General features: G+C 39.0%; 2 protein-coding genes across 2 annotated transcripts in view; one reads left to right on the top strand and one right to left on the bottom strand.

Annotated features, from left to right (window-relative positions):
• Positions 1 to 7,647, bottom strand: part of rexo5 (RNA exonuclease 5) — a 51,359-nt gene extending 43,712 nt beyond the window's left edge. Inside the window, exons 1-3 of the mRNA XM_043711928.2 lie at positions 7,561 to 7,647; positions 2,295 to 2,570; positions 197 to 312 (exon numbers count right to left, since the gene is read on the bottom strand). Of these exons, the coding sequence (XP_043567863.2) occupies positions 197 to 312; positions 2,295 to 2,438 (260 nt within the window). The 5' untranslated portion in view covers positions 2,439 to 2,570; positions 7,561 to 7,647. The remainder of the gene's footprint in view (positions 1 to 196; positions 313 to 2,294; positions 2,571 to 7,560) is intronic.
• Positions 7,648 to 7,784: 137 nt separating this feature from the next.
• On the top strand, positions 7,785 to 24,443 carry eri2 (ERI1 exoribonuclease family member 2). Its single transcript, XM_043711931.2, has 9 exons — positions 7,785 to 8,009; positions 10,442 to 10,506; positions 12,482 to 12,565; positions 13,157 to 13,284; positions 14,108 to 14,264; positions 14,653 to 14,753; positions 16,000 to 16,081; positions 20,353 to 20,441; positions 20,615 to 24,443. Exons 1-9 carry the CDS (start codon positions 7,987 to 7,989, stop codon positions 21,986 to 21,988), a joined length of 2,103 nt encoding a protein of 700 aa, XP_043567866.2. The 5' UTR covers positions 7,785 to 7,986; the 3' UTR covers positions 21,989 to 24,443.
• Positions 24,444 to 24,448: the final 5 nt, after the last annotated feature.

Here is a 24,448-nt window from a genome sequence, read left to right as displayed (position 1 = left end):
GAGACTTACTGCATGTGGGGCTGTGAGAAAATGAAAAACTCCGCACTCCAGTACAGGTCATGAAAGACCGAGGGAACTGCACAGAAGGTGAGATGCTAGCTCAACTGAAAGAAAACCAGTCAAAGCCCCCATGATAGGGGACTCTCACTATGACAGAGTGGTGCAGAGTTGACCATAAGCATCTAATATACACTACCTGGGAAGAGAACTTCTCACTTTTCCCAATACAGCATAGTTTATTAGCCCATAGAGTTGCTCACAAGTAATGGCACAGGGGTTGCTTTCTGGATTGATGGTGAAAACAGGAACACGCTATAAAACAAATCCAAAAGAAACAAGATTATTGTTGTGGAACAGCACTCTAGGACCATTTTCAAAAGAATGACTTAATTATTTGACTGTGCTACATAAAGAACATACAAGATTTTATTCTAAAAAGGTGAAACACTGCTTCACAAAGCCTGAGGTCATGCCCATGTTTCCTAATGCTGCCTTCAGACTGATCTCAGCTATTTCAGCATGGGAGGTACAAACAGAGGCTAAGACATAGTTCAATAAAGCAGGGCACATGAATCCTCTAGAAACCCTGTAGCTCCTAATCAAAAACTGCAGGATGCAAGTAGGCATAAAGGTGGTGACCAGTTGAAAATATACTACCAAAAGAAACCACAAATAAACACTGCCCTGAACTTAACAAAAATAATCTATTTCTAATTATGATTTAAAATAATACAGGTAAAAACAGCTTTTCAATAACTGAAGTAATCTTTGAAGAAAAAAAAATCACACATTTACTTATGTGTTTATTTATAAAATAATAAGATTGTGACCACAAAGGATTTCAATCATGACTTTCACAGGCTGTTTATTTTAGAACTTACTGTTAAACGTAATGAAGATGAGATAATTTTGCATTCAAGAAAGCCAGTAGCAAGGTGTCATACCAAGAATAGATTAAATTTAAATAGCATCTGTAATAGTGAAACAACCTAAGGTGCTACAGAATACAGCAAACTTTTTATTTACTGGCACCTACGGGACCAAGAGTGTATCGGAGAATCAAATATTCTGGAGGATGAAGAGATCCACACAACCCGTAAAAACACACACTAATAGAAACGTAGTGTAGCGGGAATACACAATAATGTTATACTTTTTTTTACAGCATAAATCATTTCAATAATAATACAACTTTGTCTTAAACAAAACTTACTGGCAGATAGCCTTCTCACTCACACCTTCAGCTGACTACTTGGACATCGCGAAGACTGTGATAATACAGTAAACATCTGGTATTTGCAGTATTTAATTTTGCCAGATTATTGAGAGGACTGGTTCATAAGTTTGCTTTATAACCAAAATGTTTGTTCAGAAATAATATTTCAGGTATAAAAAGATAGTGCTGGAAAAACTCACCTCCGCTGGCAGTTTCTGTAGAGACAGAAACAACATTCACATTTCAAATCTATTATGAATCTTCTTCAAAGACTTCAAAGCAGAGACATAATCAACATGAAACATCAATTCTGCCTCTCTTCCACAGATGCTACCAACCTGCTGGGTTTTTCCAGCACTTCCTGTTCTTATTTCAATCTCCAGCAGCTTTTTCTTTTATTACAGTTCTTAACTTGTTTATTAAAATCTGACTGGTATGGGTGAACTCTAGAGCTGAGGCCTAAGCAGTTTAAGGAGTAAAATGAACAAAGTTAGAGATTGAGAGGAAGTGAAACAGTAGAGAGAGCACCTGGTTTGGAAATAATGGGAAGAGTTTTAAAGAAAAACTGGAATTTAGATAGCACTTGTCACAACCACTGGATGCTTCAAAGCTCTTTACTATCATGAAGTACATTTGGAGTGTAGTCAAAAAAATTCCACATCGCAAGATTATTATTAACTAAATTCAAATATCACCAGTTTTGGATGAATTGAACCCTTGCCTGCAGAGCATGACGTTCAACCTCTGGATTAGTAGTTCAACTATAGTAACAACATATAACCATTCTCCCCCTAGCAAAAGAGCGAACTGCGGAAGCCAATCAGTGCAGAGCAAACCGCATACCATAGCACACTCCCTGAAAAGAAAGATGGATAGCTGACCAATATTTCACACTCAATAAATCCATTCTGTCGGCAATTCCAGACAATCTGTGCCAAACTGGTCAAGTATGCTTTTCACTTCAGTTTCCATGATTGTTGTGCCATGGGAATAATATGAAAGTCCTAATTCAGTTCACAATGGCAAACATTTTGAATTTGATCAGTCACGTAATGACCTATGTTTTTAGTTTCTTTACCTTTGGGTGAATTTGGCTGCTTTCTCCAATGTCACTTTCCACAGTGGTCCTATTTTGGATTTTGGCTGCCTTCTTCTTTATTTCCTCTGTACCATTCTCTCCTGCTCTCTTTCGTTTACACGGTCTTTTGGCATTATTAGCCATCTGATGAATCTTACAATTGCAACAATAGGAAGAAATAACAATACTGCCAGCAGCTTAACTACAAAGAAAGGATCCACTCGTCTGGTTGGCAGCCCATCACATTTATGTATTTGTTTTTAAAATTCCTTGTATCTGTAAAAAGTAAAACATGTTAGTGACTAATATTAAAACAAATATTTATCAATTTCACTTACTGTAAATAAGCCAGTTAAATGGCTAACGTGGTGCCACTACGAAAGAAGGGTGGTAAGGAAAGCCAGGGAACAATAGACAGGTGAGCCTGCCGTCGGTGGTGGGAAAGTTGTTGGAGGGAATCCTTAGGGACAGAATTTACATGAGTTTGAAAAGGCAAGGACTGAATAGAGATAGTCGGCATGGCTTTGCATGTGGGAAATCATGACTCACTAACTTGATTGAATTTTCTGAAGAAATAACAAAGACAATTGATGAGGGCAGAGCAGTGGATGTTATCTATATGGACTTCAGTAAGGCGTTCGACAAGGTTCCTCATGATGGATTGGTTAGCAAGGTTAGCCTTTTGGATACAGAACTGGCTCGAAGGTAGACAAAGGCTGATGTTGGAAGGTTGCTTTACAGACTGGAGGCCTGTGAACAGTGGAGTGCCACAAGGATCGGTGCTGGGTCCATTACTTTTCTTCATTTATATAAATTATTTGGATGTGACTATAAGAGGTATTAGTTAGTAATTTTGCAGATGACACCAAAATTGGAGGTTTAGTGGACAGCGAAGACGGTTACCACACAGTACAAAAGGATCATGATCAGATGGGTCAATGGGCTGAGGAGTGGCGGATGGAGTTTAGATAAATGCAAGGCGCTGCATTTTGGAAAAGCAAATCAGAGCAGGACTTATATACTTAATGGTAAGGTCCTGGGGTGTGTTGCTGAACAAAGAGACCTTGGAATGGAGGTTCATAGTTCCTTGAGAGTTGCAGGTAAATAGGATACTGAAGAAGGCATTTGATATACTTTCCTTTATTGGTCAGAGCATTGAGTACAGGAGTTGGGAGGTTATATTGCAGCTGTACAGGTCACTGGTTAGGCCACTGTTGGAATATTGCGTGCAATTCTGGTCTCCTTCCTATTGGAAGGATGTTGTGAAACATGAAAGGGTTCAGAAAAAACTTACAAGGATGTTGCCAGGGTTGGAGGATTTGAGCTATACAGAGAAGCTGAATAGGCTAGGGCTGTTTTTCCTGGAGCGTCGGAGGCTGAGGGGTGACCTTATAGAGGTTCATAAAATCATGAGGGGCATGGATAAGATAAATAGACAAGGTATTTTCCCTGGGGTTGGGGAGTCCAGAACTAGAGGGCATAGGTTTAGAGTGAGAGGGGAAGGATATAAAAGGGACCTGAGGGGCAACTTTTTCACGCAGAGGGTGGTGCGTGTATAGAATGAACTTCCAGAGGAAGTGGTGGAGGCTGGTACAATTACAGCATTTAAAAAACAGTTGGATCGGTATGTGAATAGGAAGGGCTTACAAGGATATGGGCTAGGTGCTGGCAAATGGGACTAGATTAGGTTAGGACGAGTTGGACCAAAGGGTCTGTTTCCATGTTGTACATTTCTATGACTCTAGTGTCATACAAAAGAACACACAAATTAGGAGCATAAGTAGACCATGTGGCTATTCACACCTGCTCATCATTCAATAAAATCTTTGCTGATTTGTTTGTGTTCTGCATTCCACATTCCTGTCTAGCACCAATAACTTTCATTCCCTTATCTAACAAGGATCTATTTATTTCTGCCTTAAAAGTTGATAAGAAATGACTGAAAGTATTCAAACTTGAAAGGGAATACTGATATGTTCATTGGGATCATCATAAGGTACAAACACTTCAATTGCTTATGTTCTAGCAGATTTATTTTATGGATATCATATTGACACTATATTGTAAAATATTAAAAGTGTTCAATGACTCCACCTTCTGAGGGAGAGTTCCATAGTTGCACAAATCTCCAAGAGAAACAGTTTTATCTCTGTCCTAGAATGACAATCCTTAATTTCAGAAGTAATATCTCACTGGATTGATTATAACTCACTAATATTATTGCTTGAGACATCTTACTTTGTAAAAGGTGCCACATTAATGCATGTTCTGATATTTTTTGTAATATGATCTCAATATATTAATAAAGTAATCCCGATAAAAAATAAGCAGTTGATATGTGCAAACCTTACAATTTACAATGATTCCAATAAACATAACAGTATTCCTTTCCAAACTTGAGCAGTTTCAGTCATTTCTTATTAACTTACACTCACTCAAATTCAGAATGACTCTTGTTCGGAACTGTTCCAAAGAAAAGTTATACTGGATTCGGAATGTTCACTCTAATTCTCTCTCCATAAACGGTACCAAACCTGCTTAGTTCTTCCAGCATTTTTTGTTTTTGCTTCAGATTTCCAGCATCCTCTGTATTTCAATTTTACACTCTCACTTCTTCATGCTCTCCCTATCATCACAAAAGAATGATAAGAATTGATGTCTCTCAATTATCTGACATGAATATTTTGAAAGATTTGCATTTATATATAGTGCTTGTCATTGCCTCAAAACAACTTAAACCAGTTCGTAGCCAATGAAATCCTTTTGAAGTGTGGTCACTGCTGTCAGAGCCATCCGGGGGAGGGGGGGGGGGGGGAATAGCCCCTTTCGTTGTGGGGCAAATCACACTCAGTCTCTCTCAATTCCACTGACCTTTACACCTTTTCTGTCATTTGCATCATTCCTCACTTGTATTAATGATATTTTGCTGTCTTCACACAAAACCAGAAACAAAGAAGGTGAGAGCAGGAGTAGGCCATTCAGCCCTTTGAGAATGCTCTGCTATTCAATATGATCACACAAATCATCCAACTAAGTACCCTGTACCTGCTTTCTCCCCATTCCCTTTAATACCTTTACCCCTAAGAACTATATCTAACTCCTTCATGTAATCAGTTAATGCTTTGGTCTCAACTACTTTCTGTCGCTGAGAATAACTCTATTGTAGAGCCAGTTCTGACTGTTGTAACATACGAAATGTGACAGTTAATTTGGATAAAGGATGCTCCAATGAGCAGCAATGTCAGAATCATACAGCATGGAAACAGATCCTTTAGTCTAACCACTCCACACTGACCATGTTCCCAAATGAAACCAGTCCCACCTACCTGTGCTTGGCCCATATCCTTCCAAACCGTTCCTGCTCATGAACCTATATAAATGCATTTTAAATATTGTAACTGAACGTGCATCCATCACTTTCTGCGAAAGTTCATTCCCTACACAAATCACTTTCTTTGTACAAAAGTTGCTCTTAATGTCCTTTTTAAATCTTTTTCCTATCACCGGAAAAATATGCCCTTTGTTTTTAACTCGTCCACCCTAGGGAAAAGACCCTTGTCATTTAACATATTGATGATCCTCATGATTGTATAAACATCAAAAAAGTCACCCCGAAACTCCTATGCTCCAGTGAAAAAAGTTCCAATCTTTCCGGTCTATTTTTACATCTCAAGCTTCCATTCCAAGCAACATCCTGGTGAATTGTTTCTCAATCCTCTCCAATAACAATTATCCTTCTAATAACAGGTAGACCAGAACTGCACACAGTACTCAAAAAGAGGCCTCACAAATGTCCCATACAATCTCAACATGATGTGCCAATTCCTATGCTCAAAGGTCTGAGCAACAAATGCAAATGTGCTAAACACCTTCTTAAACACCCTACCTGTGATGCAAATTTCAAAGAAATATGTACCTGAACCCCTACGTCTCTCTGTTCTACAACATTACCCAGGGCCCTACCGTTAATTGTAGAAGCCCTGTTTTTGTTTGTATTACTAAAATGCAATACCTCACATCTATCCAAACTAAACTCCAACTGCTACTCCTCAGCCCATTGGTCCAATTGATCAAGATCTCTTTGTAATCTTAGATAACCTTCTTCACTGTTCACTATACCACCAATTTTGGTGAAATGTGCAAACTTACTAACCATGCCTCATATATTCTCATTGAAATCATTAATCTAAATGACAAACTTTTATATGAGGTTGGATGGATTGATGGACAAGGAGAACTCCCCTATTGAATTTCAAAATAGTGCCATGGAATCTTTTATGTACATCTAACAGCACTGACAGAAACTTAGCATCTTTTCTGAAAGATGGCATATTATTAGCACAGCAATCCCTCAACCATCTAACTCATGACAGATTTGGCAATATAAGGCTGAATATTTGTCAAAATAACAAAAAACAATCATGTTGGTGAGCTGGTTAATGAGGAAAAATGATTACTAAATAAGTCTAATAAATTCTGATAGACATATGTTTTGTGATGGCAAGACTAACATATCAGAACTGGAATTATTAAAGTAATCCTTTTTTTAAGATGTGAAGTCATGTTGGAATGTGGTATACAATGCAAAAGGATGCCCCTTCTTTGAATCCCAATATTTAACAATGGATTCAGCTATCAGTGAGAAAGCCAACACCAGAAATATACTATAGCTATTCATCCATCAATCTCAATGCAATCTTAATGATTCAGATGCTACACCGTGACCACACAGACTGAAAGGACACTACTTCAATCTCAAAATAAATACTCGTCAGCCAGTAGCATCCATGTCTCAAGAGTAAATAAAAGAAATTAATTTAGTTAGGACTGCTGCTGAGATGTTACAATTGTGCCCCAGTGTGAGAGATGATAAATTCCCATGGATTCTGACAACCCATTCCAGGGTCTTTACAGAAACTCTACACACACCAGGTTCTGTTCACATGGGGCTTGGCTGTGATGCCACTTGTCTGTACTCAAAGCTCTCATAGACAAGTGCAGAGAGGCTACCTGCTTATTATAGGAGGCCAATAACTGGTTAATGGAAAGCAGTCTGGGGGGTCATTGCTTGTTAAATGAGACAGATATTTACACTGCCGGGTCAGGGACAGAGGGGGCATTGAACTGACACCATGTGGCCAGGCCAGGCCATGGAAAGAGGGGACATTGACGCCACGTGACCAGGCCGGAGCGATGCGGTCCCTCAGTAGCCAAATCAGGGAAAAGAGAAGACCGCGGCGGGTATAAACTAACACGATTCCCCTACCCGGGGTGTCCCTGATCCACCCAGAGCCTGGGAGCCCACACCAGGGGAAAGACTTAACCGGCAGAGCGCAAAACGTCCATACACTCGATACACTCACTATCGATAGCCCTGCCCATCGCCACGAAGCCCCACCCCTCCCTTAGACCCCACCCCTTCACGGAGCCGCCTCAATGAGATCTCGCCCTACTCAATCAAGCCCCGCCTACTATCAGCTCCGCCCCCATCAGGCATGACTACAGCAGCCTCGATCACATCGATGTGATGGCGGTTATGACGACATTGTAGTGGCGGTAGATTTGAATCCAATTTTCAAGCTGCTGTTAAACCGAATAATTTCTATCCATTAGATGTTTTTTAACGTCAGTTTTAGTGCAGGTGCTTCAATAATAAATTTCCAGCCTTGGTTTTCATTGTGCTCACTGGATAATGACAACGAAGTTACTTGCTAAGTAGGTATTAAAACAATCTGGAAAAGTTCAAGAGCATCGTCAGAGAGAGCAACATAATTAATGTTTCAGTTTGGTTAAAACCGAGAACGGTAAATGAAAGGAAGATCAACCGTAAGGTCTTTGACAGGTTTTGGGTACAAGAGATTCAGTGACAATAGGCTTTCTGGTTGAGGGCTTGTAAAAGGATCAAAGGTCCTGACTAAAAGTCAGAATGAGGAATAACTGTTGTTTAACATCAAACCAAAAAGAGAAATAAACAAACGAGTTAAACCAGAAGCAGCAAAAGCATATGTAAAAACTGCAAAAGAGGTTATGGTTTGAAATAATGAACTCTGCTGTGTGTCCAGAGAACTGCAAAGATGACATTCTGTTCCTGAAACACCACTGGAAAGCTGCTGCAGGCCATGGGGCAGAAGGGGTAGTGTGGGAGTAATGTGGGAGTGGAGGTTAAATCAGCAAGTGACCACAATCTGAGATTACGGGTTTGTGGACTGATCAGGAGGTGCATTTGATCTCTCCATTACAGTTTAAATCACTTTGTGAGAAGTTTACTAAACTGAAAATAGTTCAAGGAAATTGCAGTTTCACGGTGAAGGTGTGTTTCTTGTTTGGGGAGGAGTTAGAAAGGCAGTTATCCCACTCTGTGTATGTTGAAGAGAAGGGTATTTCCTCAAGGTGTTTTCGAGGGGCTGCTTTTTTTAATATTGAAGGGGGAGGGGAATAATTTAATCATTGTGTCACGCTGTGGGTGGCAGAAATGGTGGTGGGTCATCCATCAAATATGGAGGCTGGTGGGATAGGTCATGGTTCTGGGAGGAAAGGAGGGAGGTAGCAAGAAAGCTGAGGTGGTATCTGCCCTTTACTTATAAAGATTCTGTAACAACAGCAGGTATTTTGAAAGTATCTTTGACACTAAAGTATCTTTGACATTAAAGTGTACCATAAGACGTTGGAGTGCCTTTGATAATGTTAATTTTTAAAAGAAGATAGACACAAGGATGATTAGTTTTTTTCTTTTTTGTGCATCCCAAATGTGAACACTGCTGACAAGACCGGCATTTATTTCTTTTCCCTAATTTCCTTTAGAAAGAGGTGGTTAGCTGCCTTCCTAAGCTGTTGTAGCCTGTGTAGTGTAAATGCACTTAGTGCTATTCTGGACAGAGTTCTGACAACAATGAAGGATATTTTGCCAGGTCAGAATGACGTGGGACTTGAAGGGGAAGTTGCAGATAGTATTCTCATGCATCTGCTGCTTTTGCTCATCCAGATGGCAGAGGTAAAAGGTTTCGAAGGAGCCTTGGTGACTTGTTGAAATTTGGACATTGTGACTCTTTATTATAGATATTTATTAGGATATTCAAAAACATTCAAAGATAGTTGGACAGGAATGTTGCATGATTCTTGCATATTATGAATAAAAAGCATAAATTTGCTGACAGTTCTCACCTTTTGATTGCAGTTTTACTCTGAATGAGGTGAGCTTTGGCAATAAATGTGGTGAGATCTGAATTCCTACTCTCGATTAATTTCTTGTGAAAGAAGTATATGTTAGGTGAGGAGTGGCAGTTTAATATTTTCATAATATTTTTGTTTTTGCAAATGTATTTGGTCAGTAGTTTAGAATTTGATGCATACTGCTTACTTGATTGCCAGGAGTCATACATAGGTTTCAGTTTCCAGTGTTAATAAATTCCATGCCAGTCCAAGATACTGACTTTTCTTTGTGGGAAGAGTTTATTTAGAGAATAGAATAGTTAAGAGTAGCTTTTATTTGTCATTTCTACCATATACAACTGATACAGTAAAAACGAGACTGTGTTCCTCCAGTACCGAGGGTGCTACATTGACAGCACAAACTACACAATCGTACACAGCATGAAGTGCAAAACATGCAACTTACGGTGTAACAGAAGAATAATGAATCATATACATTTTTCTAGCAGCAATACAAAAGAATTTTAGATGGTAAAGGGTCTGATTATAATGTGTTAAGGAGCCTGATGGCTTGGGGGAAGAACCTGTTGCACAGTCTGGCCATGATAGACCGTATGTTCTGGCATCTTCTGCCAGATGGCAGGAGGGAGAAGAGTTTGAGTCTTAAAGTTCTCATCACACAATCCTAGTGATCTAGCTATCCCTTATTCATATGTGCTCAAAGACAATTGGTACCCACCACTTGTTTCTCTCAATGGCATGATATTAGCAAACTGCAACAATGTGATTGAGACATTTATTGTTTGTAATGTCCACAGTTGGTCAAGATTAGTTTATCTTGCAATTCTATTTAAAATAATGTACAGTTTAAAAATTGATGCACGGTTTAACAACTTGACCTTTCATGTTTATTGGGATTGATGATTGGAGTTAACCAACATTGTTAGTATTTTAACATAGCTGGTTTGCTCATGTAATCTTTCCTGTATTTTGTCCAGGCAACTTGGTATAATTAGAAAACACTCGTCACCATCTCCTGAGGTCAACAAAAAACCCAAATCCAGTAAGTACCATGTGATGTTTATTCTATATTTTGAGTCAAGGTCAAGCAGTTCTCAGCTGAAGCTGTGTTACAGGGCAGAGAAGATTTGGATTTGGATTTGGATGTAAAGATGTAATTCGGATCCTAATTTAAAACTATACACTTTCTACTTATTTTTATATGTTCATTTATAAATTCCTATCTCCACAGTGGTTCAGTGGTTAGCACTGCTACCTCACAGCACCAGGGTCCCAGGTTCGATTCCAGCCTTGGGCAACTGTCTGTGAGGAGTTTGCACATTCTCCCCGTGTCTGCATGGGTTTCCTCCGAGTGCTCCGGTTTCCTCCCACAGTCCAAAGACGTGCAGGTCTGGTGAATTTGCCATGCTAAATTGCCCATAGTGTTAGGTGCCTTAGTTAGAGGGAGTTGGGTCTGGGTGGGTTACTCTTCGGAGAGTCGGTGTGGACTGGTTGGGCCGAAGGGTCTGTTTCCACACTGTAGGGAATCTAATCTAATCTACTTTATAATAGAAAGTTCATAGTCAAACTCAAACTCTCCTATTTGTACCCCTTTGTAATGGTGATGCTTCATCTCCACTGACAGCAAGGTGTTGGTACAATGTGACAAGTTTACATGTGCACTTCTAAATGTAAATGTGGCGTGGAAATTTAATTGGAACAAATTTATCCTAGGTCTCTTTATATTTTTAAATGCAAGGATATGGTATACAGTTTTAGAAGCAGAACAAATCTTGAAAACAACTGTATCGATAGAGAGTCTTTTCCTATGGCTTTTTAAGATTATTTAACCAGTTCCACAAAGCTGGAAATAGAGATTTACATAAATTGTTTGAGTATTGAGTATAGGAGTTGGGAGGTCATATTGCGGCTGTACAAGACGTTGGTTAGGCTACTTTTGGAATATTGCGTGCAATTCTGGGCTCCTTCCTATCAGAAGGATGTTGTGAAACTTGAAAGGGTTCAGGAAAAATTTACAAGGATGTTGCCAGGGTTGAAAGGTTTGAGCTATAGGGAGAGGCTGAATAGGCTGGTTCTGTTTTCCTTGGAGCTTTGAGGGGTGACCTTATAGAGGTTTATAAAATCATTAGGCGCATAGATAGGGTAATAGACAAAGTCTTTTCCCTGGAGTGGGGGAATTCAGAACTAGAGGGCATAGGTTTAGGGTGAGAGGGAAAAGACATAAAAGGGACCTACGGGACAAAGTTTTCACACAAAGGGTGGTGGGTGTATGGAATGAGCTGCCAGAGGAAGTGGTGGAAGCTAGTACAACTGCAACATTTAAAAGGCATCTGGATGGGGGAATATGAATTAGGAGGGTTTAGAGGGATATGGGCCAAGTGCTGGCAAATGGGACTAGATTGGGTTAGGATATCTGGTAGGCATGGACGAGTAGCACCAAAGGGTCTATTTCTGTACTGTACATCTTTATTACTCTACTGGAAAGTTTCTTCAATTGTCATCTGATTTTGTTCTAACGTGCTTTTTTATGGATACTTTGCCACTAAAGTATCTGAGCATATTATCTAACCTACAGCGTGGGATACATACCATTCCACCTTAGGACCTAAACATCAAAACTATGCAGCAGACCCCAGATAGATGAGATTAGATTAGATTAGATTACTTACAGTGTGGAAACAGGCCCTTCGGCCCAACAAGTCCACACCGCCCCGCCGAAGCGCAACCCACCCATACCCCTACATTTACCCCTTACCTAACACCACGGGCAATTTAGCATGGCCAATTCACCTGACCTGCACATCTTTGGACTGTGGGAGGAAACCGGAGCACCCGGAGGAAACCCACGCAGACACGGGGAGAATGTGCAAACTCCACACAGTCAGTCGCCCGAGTCGGGATTGAACCCTGGTCTCTGGCGCTGTGAGGCAGCAGTGCTAACCACTGTGCCACGGTAATATAGGTATGTCGGTTCTTTGTGAAAACTAAGCTGGATGCTAACTCTTTCTACTTTGCAGATCAGTTTTTCTCATATTTAATTATTATTGACTTTGAATCCACTTGCTGGAAAGATGGGAGGACTCGCTACAGTCCAGAAATAAGTGAGTATAAGTCTACACTAGTTTGCCATTACTTTATCAAGTATATTGAAGGAGCTTCTATTGTATTGTAAATTCTGTGAGATTAGTCACATTTCTCAAAGGAAAAACGTGCAACCTGTAAGAAGGGTAAGAGGTTTGAGAAGTTTTATGATTTAGTAAAAGGGGAGGTGAGTACATGCTCTTCTCATGTCTCCCTCTGTGTGAAAAAGTTGCTTCTCCATTTCTGTCCTCTTGCATGTCCTTGATTTTAATCTCTCCACCATTAGTTGCCATGCCTTCAACCATGTAGCCTTAAGCTCTAGAATTCCTTCTCTAAACTGGTTCAATTCCCAGCCCCTGTCTCTGCTCTTTAAGTTGCTCCTTGACCAAGCTCTTAACGATCTGTCCTGATACCTCCTTCTGTGGCTTGCTCTCTGTCAAGTTTTGATTAATACTGCTCTTTGCTACTTTGAAGAAATTATGTGAGGTTATGATATCTGAATTGATATCAAACATGCTTAAAATTGTGAAAGGAAATCTTTGCTTTTAAGTATGTCTTGGATGCTATGTTGGTGATTTTGAAGTGGTTTTCTTTATTTTTCTATAATCTAGTTGAATTTCCAGCAGTGCTGCTCAATACTTCCAATGGAGAGATTGAGCTTGAATTTCACACCTATGTTCAGCCTCAAGAGCATCCACTCCTGGCTGGGTTCTGCATGGAGCTAACTGGCATTAAGCAGGTATTTAGTACAATATGGGGCTAAAGTATCTGTGACGAAGACATGACTTTTTTGTTGAAATGTTGCAGCCTACATAGGCTCATTCTACATTTTCGTAACTTGCTGCTTGGTGGTGTAGAAGACCTTTGCTGAGGAAGGGAGAAGTACTGTTAAATTTCTCTTGCTTTGTTCATCAGGACAGAATCATAAGAATATCGAATCTCAAAGGAACCAACTCTGATAAGAGCTTAAAGTGTTGTTCTCTTTGAGGTTGGTGTTCTTGTGACACTGTCCTGATGAATGTGAGATAAAAAGCTTCACAAGCAAGTATCCTTATTTCTCTCAGCAAGACAATTTTTAAAAAATTGCTGATGCCCCAATAAAACTCATCTTTTCTAATGCAAACCTATGTGGCCTAGCCAGCAAAAAGCTGAGTTAGAAAAATGCTTAGTGTTATTTTTTAAAGTTTGGAACTTATTTCACCAGGTCACCATTCCTCTGAATCAAGTTGATTCAGATACTACATCATTGCATGATGAGCAAGGTTCAGTCATTGATTTTGTTAAGTAAGGGTATTGAGGGATATGGTGTTAAGTAAAGGCAATTGAAGTACAGATCACTGATCTAATTTAGTAGCAGAACTGACTTGAGGGCTGAATGGCCTGTACACCTGGGCTGTTAAAAGCCAATAATTTTCAGAGTACTACTTTAATAAATGAGCTATTTTCAATATGATTTGCAATATACTAAGATCCTGAGATTTCTGTCTGGTGTGCAGTTGTAGAATGTGATTATTGAAAGTTTTGGAACTAAGTGTGTTCACTGTTATCTTTAATGTTTCCAGTGGCAGGTTGAAGCTGGAGTTCCTCTTGCAATATGCTTGTCGCAGTTTTCCCGCTGGATTCTGAAGCTTCAGCAAGAGAAGAACATTGTTTTCGCTAATGATATGTCTCAGCTATGTGGCCTCGAATTAAGACCTTGTGCTTTTGTAACGTGGTCAGGTATGGTGCTAATCAATGTAAGCCACTTATTTCATTTAAACATTGAGGAGCTTTACTGGAACTGAACATAACCTACAAAAGCGAAAAAATACATTGATTACTATTTATTCTGTTTGAAAAGCAATTACACCTCTCCTGCATTGATTTTGTTTTCCTGTATACACAGCAATCAACATGATTGTGCTCAATTTAAAAAAGTATGTATCATTTCAAATCAAATCAACAATTTCGCGTTGCATGTAACCTTTACATTGACACTATTTTTGTGATATTTCATCTTGTGACCTTTCACTTTCTGCCCTTGGAATTTATGTACGAATTCTACTATGTGGGTTTGAATCAGAATTTTATATGCTATATTTAACCACATTCCTTTTGATGTCTGTAGACTGGGATCTAGGAGTGTGCTTGCACTATGAATGTAAAAGGAAAGATATTAGAAAACCGGCTGTTCTGAACAGCTGGATTGACCTTCGAAAAACCTATAAGGTATGCACACAGTTTGGAAAGGGTATAGTCCAATATCTTTGCATACTAGGCTTCAGCTACATTTATTCCCATTTTCCATGCTAATTTTTAGTTTTAGGAATTAAAGTATATGTTCAATCTAGTTTAAATGTGTTTAGGGAAGGAAAAAATAATCAACAGTTACTAAAATCATCAAGAAGGTGTAAATTAGTTGAATGATTAATGAATTGCATCACGTAAAACTGTTAAGGAGATTGATATAAAAAATGTTATTAGTGAAACAGATAGCTGTTAGAAAGACATAAGACCATGTGTGTACAGTAAAAGACTCACCAGAGGCCCACCAACCAAACTGAGAAAGGAGAGAAAAAATAGAGGTGGTTTGGTGGAAAGCAAATTTATATCCCTGGTCTGAAGTGAAGCAGAATTGACTAGAATAACACAGCAATATGGAAAAGGCAAAGAAATTAGGCAAATTCTACAACCTAGTATTTGTCAAGCATTGGGATAATTAATGGTTTCCACTCCAGTGCACTTTAGTTTCCTATTTGCCTCGCCCTATGACACAAGCAGCTAAAATTGAGGAACTAGCTGGATTTTGAGGCTCTTTGATGCAATATCCTGACCAACATAAAATTAAAACACAGATTCTGATATTTGTATTGAACTTTAAGTAGCAGATAAAGATTGAGAGCTCAGTTGGTCACAGAGGAATTGGTCCAAGTGGCACAGCCAGTGTGTTTCTCGGCCCGCCATTTGTGCTGTAAAATTTCCCACACCATTGTCCAGATTGCCACACATTCCCCCCAATTCAGTCAACAATTCTTCTTTTGTGGTAATTGCTGCATACTGGATTAATGTAGATTGGAGGGATAGATTACTGCTTAGTGGACACTTGCTGAACGTTTAAACTCTGTTCTTAAAGATAACCCTGACCTCTGGTGATTTCAAGTTTAACTTTTGTTCCCTCCACCTCCATTCCTATCTGAAAATGATATTAAAAAATTAGGTTGATCTCGAGTTAAACAAAACTGGACAAAATTGGCTTGTGCAAAGTTAAAGTTTAGATCTCAGTTAAGTGTATGAATAAAACATTCAAGAGTATATGCTGATGGAACAGCAATCAGGTCAATTCTACAATTTTTCAAAATGTTCGTGCTTAGCAAATTATGCATTTATGTTGTTCCATGACCATTGGCTATAGCTCAGATTAACATATTTACGTTTTCTGTAATGACTAGTCTTACATGACTTGTTTGTATGGCAGGTATTCTATGGCCGAAAGCCAAAAGGTCTGAATGGAGCTTTGCAGGACCTGGGCATAATGTTTTTAGGACGTGAACATTCTGGTAAGTAGTTCGTGTTGCATTGTCTTGGTAGTTGTGTTTGGCTTTATAGGAACAGGAACAGAACAGGCCTGGGCCATTTAACGCCTTGAATCTGATCCACCATTTAATTATATCATACTAATCTTCATCATAACTCCTTTGGCCATTTTGGTTATATAAACTGTGTATTTTCCTATTGAAACTATATTACTCAGTTTTGTAATTTTCAATTGTGTTCCACACTCAGTTTTTTTAAGGGAAGAGAGTTCCAGAGTCTTCTGCCCTTTCATAAATTTCTAACAGCTATTTGGTGAAGGAGGAAATTAGAAGTCTATCTTTTTTCAGTTTAGGATTATTTAAAAAGTGAAATATTACAAGTATACAGTTTTTCACCTGACCCATGACCCTAATTTCATAAGTGACTCTTTTTATTCTTGAGAAAACCTTTAAACAAATCATCTAATTGATAGCACTTAAAGGAGTAAAGTGTCTCCATGTGCTCAAAATATGGGTGTCCTGCATCTTTACCCTTAGTTTCTCCATTATCACTTTTTTAAACTATTATTCTCTTATCTTTCTTTCTCTCGCTCTTTCTTTCTGCTTTCATTCTCTCTTTCTTATTCTTTGACTGTCATGTAAGAAATGGGAGTAGGCAGTCTGGAGTGAGCAAGTCTAAAGACTTACAACTCTCTGAATGGAAGTAATTCTCTTTTCAGTCTTAAATGGCAAGCCTCTTACTGAGAACTATGCCTTCTAGTTCTAGAGTCTCTAGCTAGGGGAAATAGTTGGTCAGCATCTTGTATGTTTCAGTAAGAGCACATCTCATGGAGATGGTGTGCAGGGTTTAGATTAGATTACTTACAGTGTGGAAACAGGCCCTTCGGCCCAACAAGTCCACACCAACCCGCCGAAGCGTAACCCACCCAGACCCATTCCCCTACATTTACCCCTTCACCTAACACTACGGGCAATTTAGCATGGCCAATTTGCCTAACCTGCACATTTTTTGGATTGTGGGAGGCAACCGGAGCACCCGGAGGAAACCCACGCAGACACTGGGAGAACGTGCAAACTCCACACAGTCAGTCGCCTGAGGCGGGAATTGAACCCGGGTCTCTGGCGCTGTGAGGCAACAGTGCTAACCACTGTGCCACCATGCCGCCCACAAGGGTATTCTAGCTAGGTGGATAAAGAACTGACTGAGCAACAGGAGACACAGAGTAGTAGTTGAAGGGAGTTTCTCGACGTGGAGAAAGGTGACCAATGGTATTCCACAGGGATCAGTGCTGGGGCCATTGTTGTATGTGATATACGTAAGTGATCTGGAAGAAGGCATTGGTAGTCTGATCAGTACATTTGCAGATGGCACCAAGATTGGTGGAGTAGCAGAAAGCCTAGGGGACTGTTAACGAGTACAGGAGAATATATATATATATATATATATATATATATAGACTGGAGAGTTGGGCAGAGAAGTGGCAGATGGAGTTCAATCCAGGCAAATGTGAGGTGATACATTTTGGAAGGTCTAATTCTAGAGCGAACTATACTGTAAATGGAAGAGCCTTGGGAAAAGTTGATGAGCAGAGAGATCTGAGTGTTCAAGTCCATTATGCCCTGAAGGTGGCTGCACAGGTGGATAGAGTGGTCAAGAAGGCATATGGTATGCTTGCCTTCATCGGATGGGGTACTGAATATAAGAGCTGGCAGCTCATGTTAAAATTGTACAAGACTTTGGTTCGGCTGCATTTAGATAACTGTGTACAGTTCCGGTTGCCATATTACCAAAAGGATGTAGACGCTTTGGAGAGAGTGCAGAGAAGGTTTATGAGATGTTACCTGGTATGGAAGATGCTAGCTTTGAAAAGAGATTGCGTAGGTTATTTTCATTAGAGAAAGAGATTGAGAGTGGACCTGATGGAGGTCTATAAAATCATGAAGAGTATAGACAAGGTAGATAGAGATGAGCTTTTTCCCAGAGTGAAGGATTCAATAACGAGAGGTCATGCGTTCAAGGTGAGAGGAGAAAAGTTTAAGGGGGATACACGCGGCAAGTGCTTTACACAGAGGGCAGTTGGTGCCCGGAACGGGTTGCCAGCAGAGGTAGTAGAGGCAGGCACAGTAAATTCATTTAAGGTGCGTCTGGACAGATGCATGAGTAGGTGCGGAGCAGAGGGATACAGATCCTTAGGAATTGGGCGATAGGTTTAAACATTGGATTTGGATCGGCACAGACTTGGAGGGCCGAGGAGCCTGTTCCTGAGCTGCAAATTTTCTTTGTTCTTTGTTCTCGTCTCTCAATACTTTAGACAATATGGATTTCCCCAGGACAACCCTCTATCAATCAATGATTTGATTTGGTGATGAGGACTGAATGAACATTTACAAGTTTGCAGATGTCATAAAACTAGAGAGGAATTTCAGTTGTGAGGTGGATACAAAGAGGCTTCAATGGAATTTGAATAGGCTGACTGCGTAGACAAGGATGTGGTAGATGGTAAATATTTACTAAGAGGAACAGAGGTGCAGAGTAGTTCTTAAATGGTGAGAGAGATTGAGAAGTGTTGATGTCCAAAGGAACCTGTGTTGATTCTCTTTGTATGTTACTGAAAGCCAACCTGCAGCTGTAACAAGTAATTAGGAAGGCAAATGGCTTTAATCACAAAAGGATTTGTGTAAAGGAGTGAAGATGTCTTGCTTCAAGTGTACAGAACTTTGGTGAGATTGCACTGAGACTATTGAGCACAGGCTTGGTCTCCTTGCCTGAAGAGAGATATACTTGCTATAAAAGGAGTGTAGCAGAAGATTACTAGACTAATTCTTGAGGTGGTGATACTGTCCTATGAAGAGAGATTAAGGAGACTGGGTCTGTTTACTCTACAATCTAGAAGAAAAAAAAGTGATCTTGGTGAAGCTTATAAGGTACTTAATGAACTAGACAGGTTGGATGTAGAAAGAATTTGCCCTTTTTGAGAGGACATAATCTCAGAATTAGGGTTAAGCCATCTAGAACTGAGATGAGGAATATCATCACCCAAAAAAGGATTTTGGAGCTTTGGGATTCTTTACTCTGGAGGTTAGTGGAAGCTCAGTGATTGAGGCTGTTCAAGACAAAGATTGATTTCTAAATGCTAATGTTATCAAGGCAATGAGGATATCATGGAGAAATTGACATTTAATGATAATGATCAACCACGTTCTGTTATAGCTGACCAGACTAATGGCCTACTCCTGTTTCAATGTTCATTCTGTGAACCAACCAAAGAATTTTTGTTGAACTCTGTATAAGAGAATATATCTTTCACTGGGTACAGAGACCAAAACAACTATCAACTATTGTTGCATTAAAGCCCCATCCAATTGTTGAAAATGTCCTTATTCTTGTACTCCAAAACCCCTGCAATAAATGCCCACATATCATTTGCGTTCCTAATGGCTTATTGTATCTGTGAAATTTTCTTGTTTCACATATAAGAATGGCCTTCTGAGCACCAATAGGTAATAGTTTTGCCGTAATTAAAAAAAAGTTAAAGTAAAAATATTTTCAGTTCTTCCTATCAAAGTGAATAACCTAACATTTCTTCCACAATGTATTCCCTCTGCCACCTTCTTAATCACTCTCTTGAGTCTTTGCAGACTTTATGTCCTTCTCACAATTTATTTTGGCACCCAGTTTTATATTACGAGCCAACTTGGATATACTGTGTTCATTGTTGTCATGGATTTAGATTATAAATAGCTGAGGCCCCAGCACTGATTCTTGTGACATCCCAGTAGTAACAGCCTGCTAATCTATAAATGACACTTTTTTTTTAATTCCTCCTCCCTTTTTTGTCTTTCAACCATTCTTCTATCCAATATATTAGCCTCAACCCAATATGCTCAAAGCATATTAACTGCATCATCCATTTCATAAATTAAAAGAATCTAGCAATTTGTGGTTTTTTAACGCACTTAATCTAATCAAAATCCTTTCTTTTAGTGAAACAGCAATTGACTCCAATCAATAAAGTTTTCCCAAATGAATGAAAATCATTGGTTTCTTAAAGTACTGTAGAATCTCCTTGATATAATGCAAGATTTATTCACATATAATGAAGCCTACCTTCTGAAATTCACAATGAGCAAAAGCAATTTGTGGAAAGTTACAATTTTAATTTTAAAATTGTCTAAATTTGCATTAATCAGCAAGCAAGTCTTACATAAATTGTGTGTCCAAAAGCAGATCGCAAATTCCAATTATTCACTCTATTCTACTGTGTTGTTCTCACTTCTCATCATGTTCAAATCAGGCCTAGATGATGCCCGCAACACTGCTCACCTTGCCTGGCAGATGATCTGTGATGGTTGTACCATGAAAATCACCAAGTCATTGAATAGGGTGAGTGGCCATTTGTGAGCTTCCAGACTTTCATCCCTGTTGGACCTGTAACACAAGATAAATATTTGATACTTATGACTTGGTTCACTCAAGTAATCTTGATACTTGGTCCTTTAAATGTTCAGGATCAAACAATCTGGAGGTGATTACCATAATTGTGGCATTTTCATTAGGTTGCACCCATGAAGAATCCTATTGTAAGACGACCTACTGCAAACTCTCTTGAAGATTGCAAAATCGCCCATGCAAGTCCCAAAGGTATAGGCACTGGCAGCACGACTTGCTCATTTTCAAAAAATGCTTCTGACGTAGAAAAGGCTGAAATCAGACATACAAGGACAAACTGTGAACATAATAGCTTAGTGAAGCAAACACAACCGGCTTTGGCATCGTGTCCCAAATCTGCCAGCCATCTTACGGAGAATGTAGATTCCAAAAGTTGCACTGATGTAAATATCCACTACAAGAGTTTAATATCCCCCAGGACTCTAATCAATGGACTTTCTACTTCCACTGTTTGCAAAGCACAGAAACCTGGACTATATTTGATCAACAATGTTAAAAATCAGATCACAAAGGGAAATGTGGAAACTAAACCCAGTGATAGTCCAAATAACTTGTTGCTTGTGTCAACTACTGTTGAGTCTGTTACAAGTTTTTCTGACCTAGATGATAGCTTGCCAGAGTCTGAGGCTCCCTGGCAAGATTGGGAAGAGGTGGCTGTACTACCTTTATCAGGTAATGAGCATTCTATAGATTATGAGGAACAAGAGCAAAATTGTAAATCATCAAGTGTGCTTGAAGAGGAAAATACAGATTGTCCAGTTGCTGGAGGACCACTAAAGCACAGGAAAGATGACAAATTGACTGATCATTCAAAAGCTGGAAAGACTCAGAAGGTCATTTATAGGAGCCCTCAAACAATCATCTATGATGTAGCTGAAGTTATGAAGCAAGCTGAAAGTAAGTCCATCTTCAAAGTACCTAACATGAAGGTTTCCAAAGTTCAGTCCAGCTCTTCCAGAGAAAGCACTGAATCTACACATTTTGTGCGGTCCCCTAAATCAAATAACTCTTTACGTATTGGTGTTAAAAGAAAAGACACACATTCAAGTCCTTTCAAGCTTCATGCTTCTAAAAGACAATCATTTATTGTATATTCAGACAAAGAATTGTCATCTAATAGCTCTCTACCTTCAAATAATAAGCCAGTTTCAAAAGTTATTCCTCCAACAAACCATTCCCACAAGGTACTTCAGCAAATGAGTAGTGACAAGATCACTCCTCCGCTATGTGGCTGCGGTCGGAGAGCTAAGAGGCTTACTGTGTCGAAAGTGGGCCCAAATCAAGGGAAAGCCTTCTATTCTTGCACAGTATGGAAAAGGAATGCAGAGAATAGCAAGGGTTGTGGGTACTTCAAATGGGAGTGGGTATTGAAGAAGGAGAGAAGTTCATCAGCCTCGTCTATTAATACTTATGATACTGTTTCATCTGGAGCCTTTCCTTCTTCCCAACGCAAACATCAAGGCCTCCGATTTTCTTTTTGAAACTCACAATATAGCTGTCTTGTCTAGAGTGTTTTATAGTTTCTTCGATTTATCATGTCCCAAATCAGTCTGGCCTATTGGAAGGATGAAATAGCTTGGTAACTGTTGTAATCAGGTTTCTGAGTGCACTCAACTAAAATATCTCTGAGTACTTGCATCAAATGTAAATGGATTTAACTTCTTGTAACTTGTGTAAACTTTTCATCGAGCTTCTTTTGTATGTGTTCTGAAAGTGTCCAGTGTAATGTCTGTGTACATCTATAAGCCTGAAGTGTGAAGGGCTAATTGATTGAAGGATTATGGGGGGCTCACAGTTGGATCCAACATTGTCCTGCTAACATATCCTTCATGCATTGCTGCTTTTGTGCCCCACTCCTGCGTGGTTTTTTTTTCTCCCTTTTCATTTCATTCTCTTTAGTAGCATTCCAATACCCTGGTTAATTATGGCCATATGACTTGAGATGTTCCTTCAAAGTTTTAATAGTTGAGTACCATGTGTGGTGCGTTTATTTTAAATCAAATAATGACAAACATTTCAAATTCTTATGTTTGTGAAGTGGATGTTTTATTTAATGAGTGCTATTATAACAGGGAACTAGCAAAAACGTATGTACAAACCCAATTCTGATAGAGATGAAAGGGTGAGATTTTAATACACGCAAAACCCATTCATAATCAAGTGTGCAATTAAAATTAGGGCTGAAATTGGCAGAAAGTGTGGCATCAGTTGGATTTTCAACACCTTTATCACTTGCTAAGCAATTCTGAAACCAAATCATGTTTACTGTTTTAGGAAGAATGCCATACTGTCTTTACTCTTCTCCCAAAGAAGTGTCATTAAAGAGAATGCCACTTCATTCATGTCCCACATTTTGTCAGTAATCTTATATGTTTTCATTTAGTTTTATTTTTATAGTATTTTTATATTCTTTATAAAGTAACTGCTCTGCACAATTCATTATGTGAAGTGCTTTTTTGATGTTCAGGGGTATAAGATGCTATGAATGCCAGATTTTCTTTATATTAAAAAACTATTCCATTTACTATGAGTACCTTTTGTGTGTAAATGACTACAGGTCAGCTCTGCAAATGAAAGAGCACTGGAGTGCTCATCATCTGTGGAAACCACTGGCCTTGAAGTTTAGCAAGTCCGGTTCTCCCTGTAATTGTATTTAAAAATACTTTCAAATCATGGAAGACTTATTTTGGAAATCTGGCTAGCAGCAATCAAGCCATGTCGTAGTTCTTAAAGAACTGCTGTGGATACGAAAACATCTCCTGATGGAACCCACTAAATGCAGAAATAAAGGCTGACGTTGTCCATCATTAAAATCTTCAGGAATCCCTAATACAGCAAATGAGCAAGCTGTTTTGTGGAACTGATGCTGTAATGTTAAATTCTGATAATTTGCTTGAATTATGATTGAAAATTCACTAATGTGATTTTCTGTCTTAAGTGGTGCAGTTGAATGCTTCTATTTTTCTTTAATTGACTTATTGAAGTTTATTTCCATTGCCGTGTATCTGCCTGTAGAGATGTAAGCCTTAGTAGAGCAACAATGAAATTATCTTCTAATTTAATTACCTAAACTATTTTAATTTCTCTGTATTCTCTGTCATAGTCATAACTGAACAGCTTGTTTAGGTCATAGTCCATAGATCTTAAATGTTTGCACTAGGCTGTATGCAAGACTCATAGTCTAGTCCACTCAACTGCTCATCGATGTCCTGTGAAGTAAACCAAATTGGCTGGATGTTTCTGTCTTTAATGTTAGAAATCTTGGAAACTGAGTGGGCTTGAAGTTGGGGGTCCCCTTCCAAAATGCTGTCTGGTTTATCGCTCAGTGTTTCACCAATTGTTTGCGCTTTATCATTGAACATTGTGTGCAATTTGCTATACCGTTTCAAAGGGGATTAGGCATCAGCCACAAATGACGGGTCTGACTGAGTAGAGGCAATGGACTTCTACACTGAGATACATTAGAGAACGATCTGAGATTCTATCCTATCTAATACTAGTCTACAACAATTACCAAATTTATTCAATTTTGCAATATGCGAGAGTGGAGTTACTGGCCCCAAAAAGGGCTACGCTCCCTTTCCTTTTCTTCAAAAATATTCTGTAGACTATATTCTGAATGCGAATTTCTGGTGGAAGATATAATTGCAACATTTAGGTGCAATGCCTTTTGGACTTAAACTCTGTATTTCTTGATAGATCACATCACCAGTAATTGACCACTAGATTACTGTCTATGACTTATAAATTTAGAAGGTGGTCTCCTTTTTTTCTCAATTCAGACATCGATGTGTCAAATTTTACTTGAAAACCAACTTCAATGTGGTTATACTTTGGCCATTATATTTGAATTTAACATGTTTCTTCCCCAGTTAGTTACAATGTGAACATTTTCGTATTGTAAAATTTAGACACTTGAAACATGAGCTATAGTTCAACAT

Source organism: Chiloscyllium plagiosum, unplaced genomic scaffold (genome assembly GCF_037043375.1).
Source record: "Chiloscyllium plagiosum isolate Xiang-an unplaced genomic scaffold, Cpla_swu_hap1 HiC_scaffold_20, whole genome shotgun sequence".
Taxonomy (NCBI): domain Eukaryota; kingdom Metazoa; phylum Chordata; class Chondrichthyes; order Orectolobiformes; family Hemiscylliidae; genus Chiloscyllium; species Chiloscyllium plagiosum.
The sequence above is the reverse complement of the archived record's forward strand: the minus strand, read 5'-3'. Positions and strand labels throughout refer to the sequence as shown.

What these genes read in the sequence shown, in the direction of transcription:
- eri2 (XM_043711931.2), top strand. Translation starts at nt 7,987, where the DNA reads ATGACAACGAAGTTACTTGCTAA. An exon ending in TGCTTTTGTAACGTGGTCAG is followed by an intron (nt 14,265 to 14,652) that starts GTATGGTGCTAA and finishes TGATGTCTGTAG; the next exon opens with ACTGGGATCTAGGAGTGTGC. An exon ending in ACCTTCGAAAAACCTATAAG is followed by an intron (nt 14,754 to 15,999) that starts GTATGCACACAG and finishes TTTGTATGGCAG; the next exon opens with GTATTCTATGGCCGAAAGCC.